This window comes from Salvelinus fontinalis, chromosome 10 (genome assembly GCF_029448725.1).
Source record: "Salvelinus fontinalis isolate EN_2023a chromosome 10, ASM2944872v1, whole genome shotgun sequence".
Lineage (NCBI taxonomy): Eukaryota > Metazoa > Chordata > Actinopteri > Salmoniformes > Salmonidae > Salvelinus > Salvelinus fontinalis.
In genome coordinates this window covers 35,055,448-35,070,977 of record NC_074674.1, presented here as the reverse complement: position 1 = coordinate 35,070,977, position 15,530 = coordinate 35,055,448, and the positions used below count along the sequence as shown (strand labels likewise).

The 15,530-nt window shown below is 41.6% G+C and overlaps 1 protein-coding gene across 15 annotated transcripts in view; it reads right to left on the bottom strand.

Moving 5' to 3' along the window:
- LOC129864083 (glutamate receptor ionotropic, NMDA 1) overlaps nucleotides 1-7,245 on the bottom strand; it is a 34,746-nt gene extending 27,501 nt beyond the window's left edge. For 6 of the 15 annotated variants that reach the window (XM_055936669.1, XM_055936678.1, XM_055936671.1 and 3 more), the window contains exon 1: nucleotides 6,006-7,245. In XM_055936669.1, the coding sequence (XP_055792644.1) occupies nucleotides 6,006-6,254 (249 nt within the window). In that variant the 5' untranslated portion in view covers nucleotides 6,255-7,245. The remainder of the gene's footprint in view (nucleotides 1-6,005) is intronic. The other 9 variants (XM_055936679.1, XM_055936680.1, XM_055936673.1 and 6 more) reach the window with 5 other exon arrangements.
- Nucleotides 7,246-15,530: the final 8,285 nt, after the last annotated feature.

Sequence of the window (15,530 nt, the reverse complement as noted above, 5' to 3'; positions counted from 1 at the left end):
ATTAGCATTATGGCTGCATGGTAGATGGTTATTCATTTGGCTCAAAGCTGAATGACACTTATCCTGGATGAAGTAGACAGATGCTCCTCAATGCAGCTCTACTAACTGTATATCGATTCTTAGATTAATAGGATTCTTGAGAAATGGAACACTGATCCAACTGAGGGGGAAGACAAAGCTGGCATGATATGCAGGCCTGACGGTTAGTGTGTGCAGCCCGTATGGTTGGGCCTCTTTCATCCAAAGAGCGCTTCCAGGCATCTACCAACCCATCTGTCATGGACCCTCTCTCGAGTGACTAACATGACCACAGGGCCAAGACCATCTCATTGAGTCTCTCACATGGTTAGGTTTCCATCTAGGCAGTTAGTAGGCGCTGTTCCAAGTAAAGGTACATGTAGACCATTGGCACCTTTCTCATCCCTGCAGCCCTCTGAGCAAATTACAACAATCATTACAATGAAGAGGACCGGGGACATTGTAATAGAGTGGAGGAATTAGGGAGAGAACTTTGTGTGTGTGTGTGTGTGTGTGTGTGTGTGTGTGTGTGTGTGTGTGTGTGTGTGTGTGTGTGTGTGTGTGTGTGTGTGTGTGTGTGTGTGTGTGTGTGTGTGTGTGTGTGTGTGTGTGTGTGAGAAAGAGCGATGGGGAGGGGTGGTTCACGCCTCAGTTCTCTTCACTACATGATATTGCTGCTTTCAGAAGCAATGTAATGCTTAATGTGAATGGGATGGGCAAGGGTTTTAGCAATGTGTTTCAGTGTTGGAACAAATCTCAAAGGGGTAACATCGCAATGCATAACTTATTAATGTTGTTTTCATTGTTAGGTTTAAATTGCACAAGTCGTATACACAAAAGATATTATGACCTAAAAAGAATCGCACTTGAAGTGAAAAACACAGTAATTTTTCGAGTCTAGAGCCAAAAACAATTGCTTTCCATACACTTGTGTGTCTCATTATTGATCTAGTAATAACATAAACTAAACAGTTATAACTACCCATTTCTAATGTTCAAATCATACAATTTTCCATAATACAAACTAAACGCCCTTCTCGGTGACATAACGGCAAATGAGCCAAGGCATGCACCCCAGCTGCTACCCCTGAGATGCTTTGATGGACGTGCCCATTGCGTAGGTGGCCATGTTGGCCTCCTTTTAGGCAACATTTTGTCACATGGCACGAGCTGTGAAAATAGAAACTGCAGTAAAACTCATTTAAGGATGCGTCACTCATTTCTCTCTTGGTTAGTTAGTTTGTTTGCAGTTCAGCGGATCTGCAGCTGTGTACACTGAAGTGAGTTGGCCTCTCATCCCCCACAAATCTATGTGTTTTTGGCCCTTAGATAAAAACAATCAGTCCATGGCTTTTAAAGGATACAAAGAATAACTTTTGTATAAGATTTATATTATCCCTTGAACACATAGCTTTGTCTGGATAATAGACTACAGATATGGAGATAGAGATTTAGCCACAGGCTCACTGCCCATTTTATTTTTCATGTTTGGCCTCAAGTTCTGGTTTGGTAGTTACTCATTATTTTGGCTACTGCTTGTGTAACAACAACATATGGATATCCAATTTATAAATAGATATAATTTCATTTCAGCTTCCATTTGTATTACCATATGTGATGGATCTCTTAAAGGCTTGGCTGCAGTTTCATAGTATTGTTATCATAGCCTAGGCTTGAAGAAATATTGTATATTAGAGTAACAAAATGTATATTTGCAACAAACTGATTTTTTTCCTAATATACAGTCCCATTTTTAACCATATAAACTGTCCCATTTTTTAAACAAAATATAAACTGCAATAAAACATTTGATATTGTTGCAGTCAGCTCCCGAGTGACGCAGCGGTCTAAGGCACTGCATCTCAGTGCTAGCGGTGTCACTCCAGACACCCTGGTTCGAATACAGGCTGAATCACAAACAGCTGTGATTGGGAGTCCCATAGGGCAGCGCACAATTGGCCCAGCGTTGTCTGGGGTAGGGTTTGGCCGGGGGGCATCGATCCTGTATTTAACTGACTTGCCTAGTTAAATAATAAATAAATAAAAAATAGATAGATAGCAACCTGGACTCAGGGGTAGACACATTTCCAATACGTATGATATGTTATGAATTCCAAATTGTTGTGGCTAATGTTAGCTAGGTGGCTAACTTTAGCTAGGCCAGGAGTTAGGTTAAATGGTTTGGGTCAGGGGAAGGGTTAGCTAACATGCTAAGTAGTTGCAAAGTAGCTAAAACTTACTAATTAGCTAAAATACTAAAGTTGTCCGTGATGAGATTCGAACACACAACCTTTGGGTTGGTAAACATTCGGGTTATAAGTGGCTAATGCTAATGTTAGCTAGGTGGCTAACTTTAACTAATCTAGAGGTTAGGTTTGGGGTTAAGGTTAAGGTTAGGAGTTAGGTTAAAGGGGAAGGATTAGCTAACATGCCAAGTTGTAAAGTAGTTCAAAAGTAGAGAGTAGTTGCAAAGTAGCACAAAAGTAGTAAGTAGTTGCAAAGTTACTAATTAGCTAAAATTCTAAAGTTGTCCGTGACGAGATTCAGACACGCAACCTTTGCGTTGCTAGACATTCGCGTTATACACCTACCCATTCACCCCAACCAACTACCCTTCTTTCGTTTTTGCCTTAAACAACCCCCTAGAGTCTATGTCCTAATTAGCATAATAACACAAAATCCCCATCAAAATCTGTCTGTTTTAGCTAGAGATATCTGTTTTTGCATGGACTGCGTCTCAATCCACAGCATCCACCGATGTCGGTCTTCTGCATTTGCGGTGGAAGGTGGCAGAGCTACAGTGGTGTTTGTCAGACAAGGAGACATTCCAAAAATCGGTCTTCTCACTGAAACGTCTGAAATGTCCAAAGCATTTGTACTACAAACAAATATAACCCCTCTATGGAAAGATCAGACTCTCTCTAGGACGCCCACAAGCCTCACAAGACTCATCTGATGGTAGCCTGGTACCAGTTAAAAACGGTTATGGAAGTATATATGGAAATAGTTTAGTGCCCCAAAAATGTGTTAAATATGGGTAAAAAATATATTTTTAAATCTTGATCTTTCTTATATCGCTCAGTGGAGCAGGTTGAGAGCTTCAATTTCCTTGGTGTCCACATCACCAACAAACCAACATGGTCCAAGCACTCCATGACAGTCGTGAAGCGGGCACGACAAAACCTATTCCCCCTCAGGAGACTGAAAAGATTTGGCATGGGTCCTCAGATCCTCAAAAGGTTCTACAGCTGCACCATCGAGAGCATCCTGACTGGTTGCATCACTGCCTGGTATGGCAACTGCTCAGCCTCCGACCGCAAGGGACTACAGAGGGTAGTGCGAAAGGCCCAGTACATCACTGGCGCCAAGCTTCCTGCCGTCCAGGACCTCTATACCAGGCGGTGTCAGAGGAAGGCCCTAAAAATTGTCAAAGACTCCAGCCACCCTAGTCATAGACTGTTCTCTCTGCTACCACATGGCAAGAGGTACCAGAGCGCCAAGTCTAGGTCCAAGAGGCTTCTAAACAGCTTCTACCCCAAAGCCATAAGACAACTGAACATCTAGTAAAATGGCTACCCAGACTATTCACATTGCCCCCCCCCCCCCCCCCCCCCCCCCCCCTCAACACCACTGCCACTCTCTGTTGCCATCTATGCATAGTCAATTCAATTAACTTTCTAACTGGTGCCCCCGCACATTGACTCTGTACTGGCACCCCCCTGTATATATCGTTATTTTATTTTTTACTGCTGGTCTTTAATTACTTGTTACTTTTATCTCTTATCTGTATTTTTTATCTTATCTTATCTGTATTTTTTTAAACTGCACTGTAGGTTAGGGTCTCGTAAGTAAGCATTTCACTGTAAGGTCTACACCTGTTGTATTCGGCGTATGTGATTAATAAAATTGGATTAGATTTTTTTCATATAGGATTCACTTTAAAAACTTCTTGAGAATACAGGGGGTGCTGTTTTCGCATTAGCATAATTTCCTCTACAGATTAAACTGCCTCTTATTCAATTATTGCTCTTACTATATGCATATAATTAATACCATTGGATAGAAAACAATCTATAGTTTCTAAAACCGTTTCAATTTTGTCTCTAAGTGAAACAGAAGTCATTTGACAGCACTTTCCCTGACCAAGAAGAAGAATGCAAGATGTGTATGCTCGCTTCAACGCTCTGCCTATATATGGTCACGCCACCTATGACCCGAAACACACTTCATTCGTCTTCCTCTGGGTGTCAAGAGGACGTCAGAGGAGAAATTTTTTGTTTATCTTGTACTGACGTGAAATAAGACCTATTTCTTTGGCGTGACCGACAACTTCCGGTTCTCTGAATCGCGCGATTTGTAGGTGTGATTGTCTTCTGTTTTGCTGCCGTTACGGATGAAAACTATCTCCGTCTCGAAGTTTGTTTGATACATGTGACCATATCATCTTAATGTATGTTTTTTCAATATAGTTTAATCAGATTATTTGAATTTTTTCGGGAGTTTTGCCGTGTTCCGTTCTGTGACTTTTTTTCTTTGGCCAGTCGACCAGTACATATGCTAAATGAAGAGGGAAAGTTGCCATTATGAATGGATTGAACGACTCATCAGGACTAAGGACACCTTGATCAACATTCTGATGAAAGATCAGCAATAGTAAGACCCAATTTACGATGTTATTTCATATATCTGTCGTGCATGTGAACTGGTCGGGGGCGCCCAGCTGGTTCTGGCTGGCGAGGCTATGCTAATTTAGCGCTACATTTTGTTTTCGCTATAAAACATTTAATAAATCAGAAATATTGTTTGGATTCACCAGATGTTGGGCTTTCAATATCTGTACGCTGTGTATTTTTTCTGAAATGTTTTAAGACAAGTAATTAGTTATATGACGTTGGTCTCTGTAATTGTTCTGGCTGCGTCGGCACTATTTCAGATTGCAGCTGCAATGTAGAACTGTGATTTATACCTGAAAAATTCACATTTTTCAAAAAAAAACTATGCTATACCATAAATATGTTATCAGACTGTCATCTTATGAACTTGTTTCTTGGTTAGTGGCTATATATATTTTTATTTAGTCGAATTAGTGATAGCTACTGACGCAGGAAAAAACTGTTGGAGTAAAAAAATTGTGTCTTTTGCTAACGTGTTTAGCTAATAGATTTACATATTGTGTTTTCCCTGTAAAACATTATAAAAATCTGAAATGGTGGCTTTATTCACAGGATCTGTATCTTTCATTAGGTGCGATGCTAATCAGTGTGTGTGTGGGGGGGGGGGGGGGGGGGGGGGGTGCTCCCGGACCCGGGGTAGGTGCTCGGTAGAGGTTAAAACATACTTCCTTTTGAATCATTTTTTGACTACCTGTTTTGCCATGTATAAATATGTTATTCAATGCGTTTCTATGCGCTAATAGCAGTAAGGCCAAATTAAATGTTTATTCCAATATTTTTTATATCTATTTTTATACCTACAGGTCCCTGGTTCGAGCCCAGGTTGGGGCAAAGAGATGGATGGAAGCAGCAACAGTGTTCTTTTATACATACCAAACGTAACATATCATACTAATATGAGTGTCCCGGATTTACTATGTTATGCTTGATCTATGAGATCAGGCAGGAAACAGGTGGCACCGTGTTTCGCAGGCACTGAGGTTATAGTCTAGAATGAGATGCTTACTGGTTTGTTCATTGCAAATAAAGTGATAGTCACAATATATCGACCTCATCTGCCCAATGACTCACATCAGTCAGTTCCCTTGAAGAAGAAACGGGAAGATGCAACACACTAAAGAGGATGATTCATTTCCCCCCCAATAGTGGCCATAGGCTTCATACAAATGCTGGACAATTCTCTGAGCCCTCTAAATTATTTGGATTCATATGATTGACATTGAATAGATGGGCTATATATGTGCTAATGACTCATGTTATTAGGCTATTATCATTTAACACCAATGCTGGTACGCCGGCGCCCTCCTGAGATACCTGGTTGGAGATGAGGTCCTCGCAGACGGAGAGAGCCATCTGGATAGCGTTGGGTTTGTGCGTTACGGAGATGGCGGTCAACTTGAATTTATCTCTCCCGTATATCTGGTTCGCCTGGGTCACTGCATCCTTAAAGACTTGCTCGTACCTCTTCTGGCTCAGGACGGCTCCGATGTTCACTATCTTCGGCTCGCAGCCAGCCCGCGCACAGGAGCACGAGAGGAACACCGCCAGCAGAAACAAACGCATCGTGTAAACGACCAAAACGCACAGTGGACCCCAGATCCGTCTCTCCTTCGTGTTGGCAGGTGGGCTTTCCCGGATTCTGGACTGCACTGTTCACCCGGTTACCACGACTTGAACCACCGTCCCGCTGGACAGTGTGGAAAATCTGAACATTTGATTTAAGTGCAATGCGGAGGAATGTGCATGGTCAGGACCTTAACCGTTGATGGATTATCTCCGCTGTTTCAGAAGCATTTTTTCAAAGATGATTATCTTCCTTTGCCTATTTCCCCCATTGTCTTTCTTCCAATGTCGATATAAACGAGTTAGAGCATATTTCGCGGCGTATGCGGCTCCCTTTGTGCACTGTACAATTGCTCTACCGATCCCCTGTGGGCTCCGCGCGGGCTGTTCTGTAAGGTGATAATACTGACGCTACGCTCGGTGCTGAGCGGCTGTCCTTGGTGCTGACAGCTGTGCACGCGCAGTGGTGCGCGCCTCCGCGATCTATCTATGATTTCGCGTTGGCGTTCTTCAGTCACAGGAAATGAATCAAAGGAAGCTAATCATCAACAAAAAGTATTTTCAACATCTCAACAACAATGTTATTCACTATATGACAGGAATGGTAGTAGGCAGTTTAGATTATGAATAGAGCATCAAAGAAAAGCAAGACACAATTGGTGTGTGAGAACAACAATAATTGATCTCATAAAAAAACATCATATGTGATGAAAAACGAATTATTTCTTAAAGTGTGAATATTGTAGGTTACTTTAGGTAGGATAAATAAATACTGCAGATGGTTGCTGCCATTGCAATGAAAATTGACACCTCAATAATCCAGTGACCCAGCGATTCCAATATGTGAGATGTTTTCTCAAACAGTACTCCTATAACGCACGGAGTAGATGGACCCAACCCACTGGCCACACTAGACGTTGAATTGATGTCTGTGCCCAGTTCGAAGCCTGCTTGTTTATTTCGCTGGGGATGTGTCTCCGGTCTCAGTTGAACTGGCTCCTGCTGTAAATTCCCATAATTTCATAGACTCAGACCAACCAGGACCACCAATTACGTGTAGGCTACATCCCCTCCCCTCTCCTTTACTTTCAAACAGCCAATCAATTATGTAACCATGTCATCCATATTTCAACCTCTTCAATCATGCAAAACCTCCAACATAAGCACAGTATGCTGCTTGTCTAGGCTACTGCGAGCACTGACATGGGGATATACAAATATAAAAACGGCTGAATAATTTATAGAGTTGCATCTAAAAGCATTGCTCAGCCTGGTGTAGAATGAAACATTGAAGCTCAACTTCTTCCAAAAGTCTGACATGAATGTGTTGTTTTACCTTATTTGTATTGACAGACATGTGTGTTTGTTAGATGTTTTGTTTGATTGTGGGGGCGGGTAATGTAATTTGAAATGTCCCTGAATGGAGAAAGGGAGCAAGGTGTCCAAGTAACCACAGGAGGCACAAGAGCATCCATCTTGCTAAGCAGGGGGAAAATGTTCAACCATTCTGGTTACCTAGGAAACAAGCCTCTCTCTTCACAGTGTTAAGTTTCTGAACATTCATAATGCCTAACATCAAATAACATGTAGGCTATTGAACATCAAATAAATTAATGGCACAGCTATTACTTTGAAGCACATCACACTGGAGTATTGACAAAGCAGAGTAGCCTAGGTTTATTTAGACTTTATGTCATTGCAATAGAGTACGGACGAGACTGTCGAATCGAGGTTAAGGTAAGTATCTCTGGATTAACTATCTAATGTTAGCTAAATTTAGTAATGAATAAATTGGCTGAATATACTTAAATTGACAATTCTGGGAACTGTGTTGTGCAAGTTTTAAATTGATACAATACCTGTTAGCAAAGGTGTCAGCTAGAGATGACGTGCAGGAGCTTGCAGGGATTTGGGGTCTTGCATGACGTCTACTTTGATGCTAATTAGCATTTTCGAATCTGAGAGTAACTAGAGCCGAATATATTGATAAATGTCACCTTGTCGAGAGAGATTTACATGGTTATCAAACCGTCACGCCAGGGTAAGCCTACACGAAACACAGCCCTTATTTTAAGTGTTTCTAAAATCCCCTATGGGAAAAATGATTGGAACCATTTCCATGTTTGACCGCTAGGTTTTATGGGTATTATGGCACCTCCACTGTGGAGTTCTATTGGAAGATAGGCCTAAAGCCTATCCTAGTTCACTGTAAAAGAAAAAGTAAAAAAAAAAGATAATTCAATGTACAGTTGAAAGGCAAGCAGTTGCAATAGGATTGTGAGTTTGCTATAAAAAAAAATCGCACACAAACTGTTCGTTGTGAGTTTGCACAACAACATTTTTGCTACGCAAACTCACAATCCTATTGTAGCTGGTTGCCTTAGAATTGTTCATTGAATCAACCTTCTTTTTTTTTTTTACACTGTTCTGCCCATATTAAACCCCACACATTTCCAAGTAAAATCATATGTTTCATCTAGGGAAGTTAGGCTATAAGGTCAACAAGGGCTGTAAAAGGGACGGTTTGTTTATAAACCAGACGATTAATGGTTAAATCTCATCTGTTTTATCTCCTTTAATCAATAGTCAATAAATATTTTTTTTAGCAGGAAGTAATCTGTGAGCCCTGTTGTGTGTTTACAATGTAAATGTCATAGATTTCAAATGCAAGAGTCATTTTGGAAATTAGGTCACACTTGATCTAACGTTCTCCTGAATTATAAATTACACGGTAAAACGATCTTGTTGTTTTGACAGTATTATACAATAAAACAGGAAAGTAGCACATAACTGATTTACAGTAAATTGTCATAAATGGCAATGCACTCTGGGTGATTTTAGGCGTAAACAGTAAATGATACCTTAAGAAACTTTGGTTTAACAGTTCATTACTGTACCGCACATCATTGTGGGATAGCCACTTGGAACTTTTTGAAACAATTCTCAGTGATAGGATTGAGAGACATTAAGGTCTGAAATGAACCAACCAAGCAACATTTATATTATTTGCAAAATTAATCACACAGAATATTACACTGTAATGAAAAACTGCGATTTATATGGTAAATTCGTACATTTAACAACAGTCAAATACTGTGAAGCATTATTCTGCAGCATACTGTAAAGGATGGTGCATTGTTGGAAAATGTTTTGGGTAGGACAAGAACTGCTGTATTTCAAATGTACCTTAATTCCAACCCACAGAATACGGTACCGTACTGTATTTATGGAGCGCAAAACACCTTTTGACCGCTAGTGGTTGCATGGTATTGTTGTTTCAGGCTCATGAACATATTTTGAGGCGTGTCTTGTAAGAGGTAACATTTGTGCCACCCGTGATGGAGAGTACTGTACCAATTTCATTGATATCTGGTAGTAGTGCCCCAACAATTAAATGTGTATAGGGGATAGATTGAAATGGCAGCAAGTCGCAAAACTGTAATGGTTGATTATTTGCCATGTCCTTCGGTCTGTTTTGTTAAGGCCACTAAAAGTGCAGGTGATATAGAATACCAAAATGTGGCATTACGTAGCAACCAAACTGCTTGCACAAATCCCATGCAATTATGGCAAAAAAGCAACTGGCTTTAACAGCGTGGGAATGGTAGAGATGTCTCTCTACGAGAGGCACACGTATAGAGATTATATATTTTTAGTCGGCATATGGAATAAGATATTAAGATCACTTGATTGGTCAATTGCACACAAGGTCCCACTGAAATTTGACCTCCGCTTTTAACCCAACCCCTCCCGAAAAGACACACTGGGCGCCCGGGGGAGCTGTTGTTATGGGGAGTTAAGTTCCTTGCTCAAAGGAACAATGACGGGCACTGGCATCTAGGATTTGATACCAGCAACCCTCCAGTTGCAAGCTCACCTCCCACCAGATTTTCCGTCGGACCCGGGATTCAAACTGGAAAACCAGTCATTCTGTTATGCATAGACGCTGACTCTCCTACCTGTCATAGGAAACATGTAGCTCTCTTTCTATGGCAGATAGGCTAGACACGATACATCTTTAGTAGTCATAGGAAACATATAGCCCGCTTATGAAGTGTGTGGTTTCCGCAGTAATGGAAAAGAAACTAGCATTATTATAGATTTATTCAATAGATTTATTTAGTATTCAATTATATTTAGATCAATGCCAACATCTTAAACACCTCCCTCATGCTTCTCGATTGGTTTAAATAACCTATATGTTACTGTATGTGATATAAAGTAATATTTTATAACACGGGTGTCGAGAATAGAACATTTTAACAGCATGACTGGTTTTCAGATAGCTCAGATCCATAGAGATATATTACGATATACTGTATGGCTGTGGGATAGCTGTAAGACTGTGGCACTGTTGTGTGTATGTGTTAAACACTGCCTAATGAGAGCCACTCTGAGGGAAGGCCAACAGCGACAAGGACTCTTGTTTGCTGGATTCCTGTAGCCATTAGTGTCCCTCCTCCCTCCACTCATACATCAATACAGCTCGGCCAGCCTGCAATGCAGACGTTATATAACGATGTGCACTGGCAGAGAACAAAGACTCAAGATTCTCATGCACACCAATGACACACACGCTCTAGAGTTCACACATACACACACTCACTCTAAAGTTCACACATACACACACAATCATCGACTCACACAGAGACAAGTACATACATACATACACACCACCTACACAGTGAGGTAAGAGGGTTAAGGGACCTATGTGCGTGTGTGTGTGTATGTGTGTATGTGTGTATGTATATGTCTCTCTCAATCTCTCTCTCCCCTCCTACACACTAACACATAGCCTGGCAGCAATCTATTTATATGCCAGCCATTACCTTTAATTACATGTTGCAATGTGAATCAAAAGTAGCAGAAACAGGTAAGCCTCCAGGAGCGGAACCAATAAAACACAGTATTCCACCAGCGTCACATTGCATTGCTAATTTAATCTACATGCGTGTGTGTTCATCAAGTGCTGTGACTGTTTAGCCACATTGGTTGATTGAGAGGTGTGAGTGAAGCATTCTTCTGCTCTCAATATGCTCGCACAAACAGAGTATTGTTATTCATACAGGCAGGTTTTCTAACCGGGTGTTCTAAAGATGCATGTATGATGCGTTTCTTGTGTAGAGAGCGGTCCTTGCATAAATTATTGATGAGCAGCTCTCCCTCGTTTTCTTTGGCCATGTCCCAATTGCCAGCTGCAGTATTCAACATTCACGTAGACGTACACTGAGTGTACAAAACATTAAGAACGCCTGCTCTTTCCATGACAAAGACTGACAAGGTGAATCCAGGTGAACGCTATGATCCCTGATTGATGTCACCTTTTATGGCCGCTTCACTCAGTGTAGATGAAGGGGAGAAGACAGGTTAAAGAAGGATTTTTAAGCCTTGAGACAATTGAACCATGGATTGAGGAGGTGTGCCATTCAGAGGGTGAATGGGCAAGACAAAATATTTAAGTGCCTTTGAACAGGGTATGGTAGAAGGTACCAGTTGCACCGGTTTGAGTGCGTCAAGAACTGCAACTCTGCTGGGTTTTTCACCCTCAACAGTTTCCTGTGTGTATCAAGAATGGTCCACCACCCAAAGGACATCCAGCCAACGGTAGACCAGTGGTGGAAAATGGGTCATTGAAGAAAGAGGACAAAGGACATCCAGCCAATGGTAGACCAGTGGTGGAAAACAGGTCATTGAAGAAAGAGGACAAAGGACCCATGAACAACATTGGTGGCCGAAGACCCATAAAATAATTCACGACTCATCGTACCTTGAAACGAATGGGGTATTGCAGCCAACGACCTTACAGAATTCCACTATTTTCATCAAATAACAAGAAACTGCGGTTGCAGTGGGCTAAGGAACGAAAACACTGGACATTGGAGAATTGAAAAAGCATTGCCTAGACTGATGGTTCCCGGTTCCTGCTGTTTCACGCTGATGGGATGACTAGGGTATGGAGAAAATCCCATGAGTACATTCATCCATTATGCCGTGTGTCAACATTGCAGTCTGGTGGTGGTGTGATGGTGTGGGGTGTGTTTTCATGGCACACATTGGGCCCCTTGACAAAATTGGAGCAATGTTTGAATGCCACAGGATATGGTCGTGGAAATTCAGTACTGAGAGAGACTTGGTCATTTCTTCAAACAATCATCTTTATTTAATATCGATTAATTATTGCAATAATGAAGCCGTCAATCAAACAGTCTTGACTGTCGGACCGAGTGCTTAACTCTTTTACAGAAATGCAGAGTTGTATATAAAGTAGACCTAAAAATGCTGTCATGGCTGGCTCCACACTTCCCATGCAGACTAGGGGCATCATAAGCCACTCTGGGTTCATCTCCTTAGTTTCATCTGCCTCTGGTGTTTTTAACCCCACCTTGTCTGTTTCCCAGATGCCAGGATAATTAGGAATACTGAGGCCTTTGTTCTGCTCCTCCAGGCTATCTTTATCCCGGCTAAACATATACCATATCTTGTCCATGGAATGCAGGCTCAATCAGACCAGACATATGTCTCACACTCACCACTAATGTTAGACTGGAATGTGGCTGTTTGTTTTTTTATAACAGAGACATTAATCAATTGTCAACTTCAAGCTATCTCTAGTAAAACCCCTGTCCTTGACACCCAGACTAGCTGCAGGAAGCTAGAGGGGACACCAGGAAACTCAGCCGTAGCAGGCCAGTCTTACTCTTAGTTAAATATATATAGTTTACTATTAATATCAAACATATCAGGTAAGTATTTAATTTTTCTATCACAATATCTCAACATTGTCAAGCAGGTGCATCCCTTCATGGCAGCAGTGCATCCAGCAGGATAGTGCCAATGCTACAAAGCTAGGATTGTTCAGGAATGGTTCCACAAACATGACAATGAATTTAGCTTACTGCAGTGGCCTGCCCAGTCACCAGATCTCAATCCAATTGAGTAACTGTGGTATGAGAGGGAATGAGCTATTTGGAGTAGAGATCCACTACCAGCCATCTTGACACAACTGTGGGGAGCATAGGAGTCATGGGCCAGCGTGGAAAGCTTTCGACACCTTGTACAGTCCATGCTCCGATGAATTGAGGCTGTTCTGAGGTCAAAAGTGGGTGCAACTCAATATTAGGAAGCTGTTCCTAATGTTTTGTATACTCAGTGTATACATACCTGGAAAAGAGGTGGCTTACTTACTTACAAAATATATACATTCATATATGGTAACGTTTCGAGTAATTGAGGCAATTTAAATGTCTGATCAATCATGCATCTCAAACCAGAATTTACTACTAAGTCTTATTGAAAACATCCAAGTGCATATCATGAAAATAGAACAAGCTGGACTACAGTAGTTAAGAATAAACAGGAGGAATACACAATAGCAGACATCCAAACTGCTAAAGTAGGTCAGAGGGAAAGCTGAGGGCCCAGACACCGCAAGAGATACACTGGAATATTTGGCTAATATAATAGAGGCAGTGTCGCCATGTTTCAAGAAGTGTGCTGTTAATTTGCATCCTTTCTGTGTGAAAGATGGGTGGCATTTGATAAGCCCTCCATCCCGGTTCTAATTTTAAGCCAAGGTCCATGGAGGATTCCTTCTTTATTGAGCAATATGAGAGAAACACATGGTTCAATTATGATTTTTATAACTAAAGGCACATTGCAAAGACAGACAACACTATTATTAATAATGAAATACAGTAGATGTGAGAGGAGATGAATATGCATAGATTAACCACACATACTCATTCAAGGGATATAGCATTATAGAATAATAGTTCAAAACTATGAAATAACACATATGGAATCATGTAGTAACCAAAAAAGTGTTGAACAAATCAAAATATACTTTATATTTTATATTCTTCAAAGTAACCAACCAGCAGACAGCTCAGCTCTATCAGGAAGAGAAGCACAAGGAATGTCAGGTAGCATCATCTACAGTGGCGTTGCATCTGACTCAGACGAGAAGGGTACACAGGCAGCATCCACACAGCAATGTCGAGTCCATGCAAGACTGCAGCCTCGGTTCCATGGCGAAGCAGAGTCGTGGAGCTGGCATGTTCTCAGGCTCAGGCAGATGGTCTGTGATGAGTCCAGGATTAGAGCTACTGGACTGGTGGTGTATTATATCCTTCTGCATCCTCTTGACGTAGGGGAGTTTTCTGTTGACATAAGGGGCGCTGCACCCGACTAGGATCTTCTGCACGCTTTAGATGCTGGCCAGACAGCAATGGCACAACGTGTGGTCACAGTTCAACAAAGCCATCCGATGGTGTAACTGAGTCGTACAGTTCACTGCAGATGGAGTGCTCTTTGTCCCCTAGGTTGTCACTATTGCTTTGACTCCCGACACTTGTCCCTTTGCTTTGAGGCTGCTCTGTGTTGTCAGAATGGAGCTCTTGTTGAACAGATGTATTTTGGTCATCCCCATCTGCTGGCCCTGTTTGCGTGACTGGTCTGTGAATTTGCCTGACCTCTCCCAGGACATGCTGTTGCGGAAGCAGGGGCTTTTTTTACCGAGCGCTCCTCTCCCTGCTCCCTCTCCCCCTCTACCTTCTCAGTTTCCTCAACCGTACTTAACACTGCAGGACACCTCGCTCCAACAATAGCAAAATCATTTTTCCTCAAGTGTCACGTCACTCCCTGCTTGCCCCGTTTCATGGTCACCCACCGCTCCATCCATATTTCGTTAGATAAAACTAAACAGCATCCTGTATCACATTTAAGATTAGGCTGAGCGGAATTGTAGTGGCATCTACAAAGCAGATCTATTTGCTAAGAAAGTCAGTCACAACTCTCTACCTGGACACAGCTTGACTCAATGTGAAAGTAGGCAGAAGTGTTCACGTAATGATTGTTTATTGCAGAGAAGGAAAGCCTCTTCCTCAGTGACCACAGTCCCAATAAGCACTTTCACAGATAAGGAGCAGTAAGCTCAAGTGTCTACAACCCATAAATGCCAATGGCCAAGCAGTACACTAAGCATTCCACTCAATTTAACATTTTAAATCATGCACTGGAAGAGTTTGCCTATAACTGTTACAATGCATGAGCAAACACATTAGATCAGAGTAACTTTATTCTGCTGATTTACATAATCACTGCATTTCTAGAGAACTCAATTACAAAATAATATTTTGAATCTCATATGTCATGTGAGAAAGGTGGGCTATTTTATTGTGATATTCCACCTTTGCTGATCGTTTTTGAGATAAGTTAAGGCAGTCACACTACGCCTGACCCAGAGCATCAATGCATCAATGCCCAGAGCATCAGGCA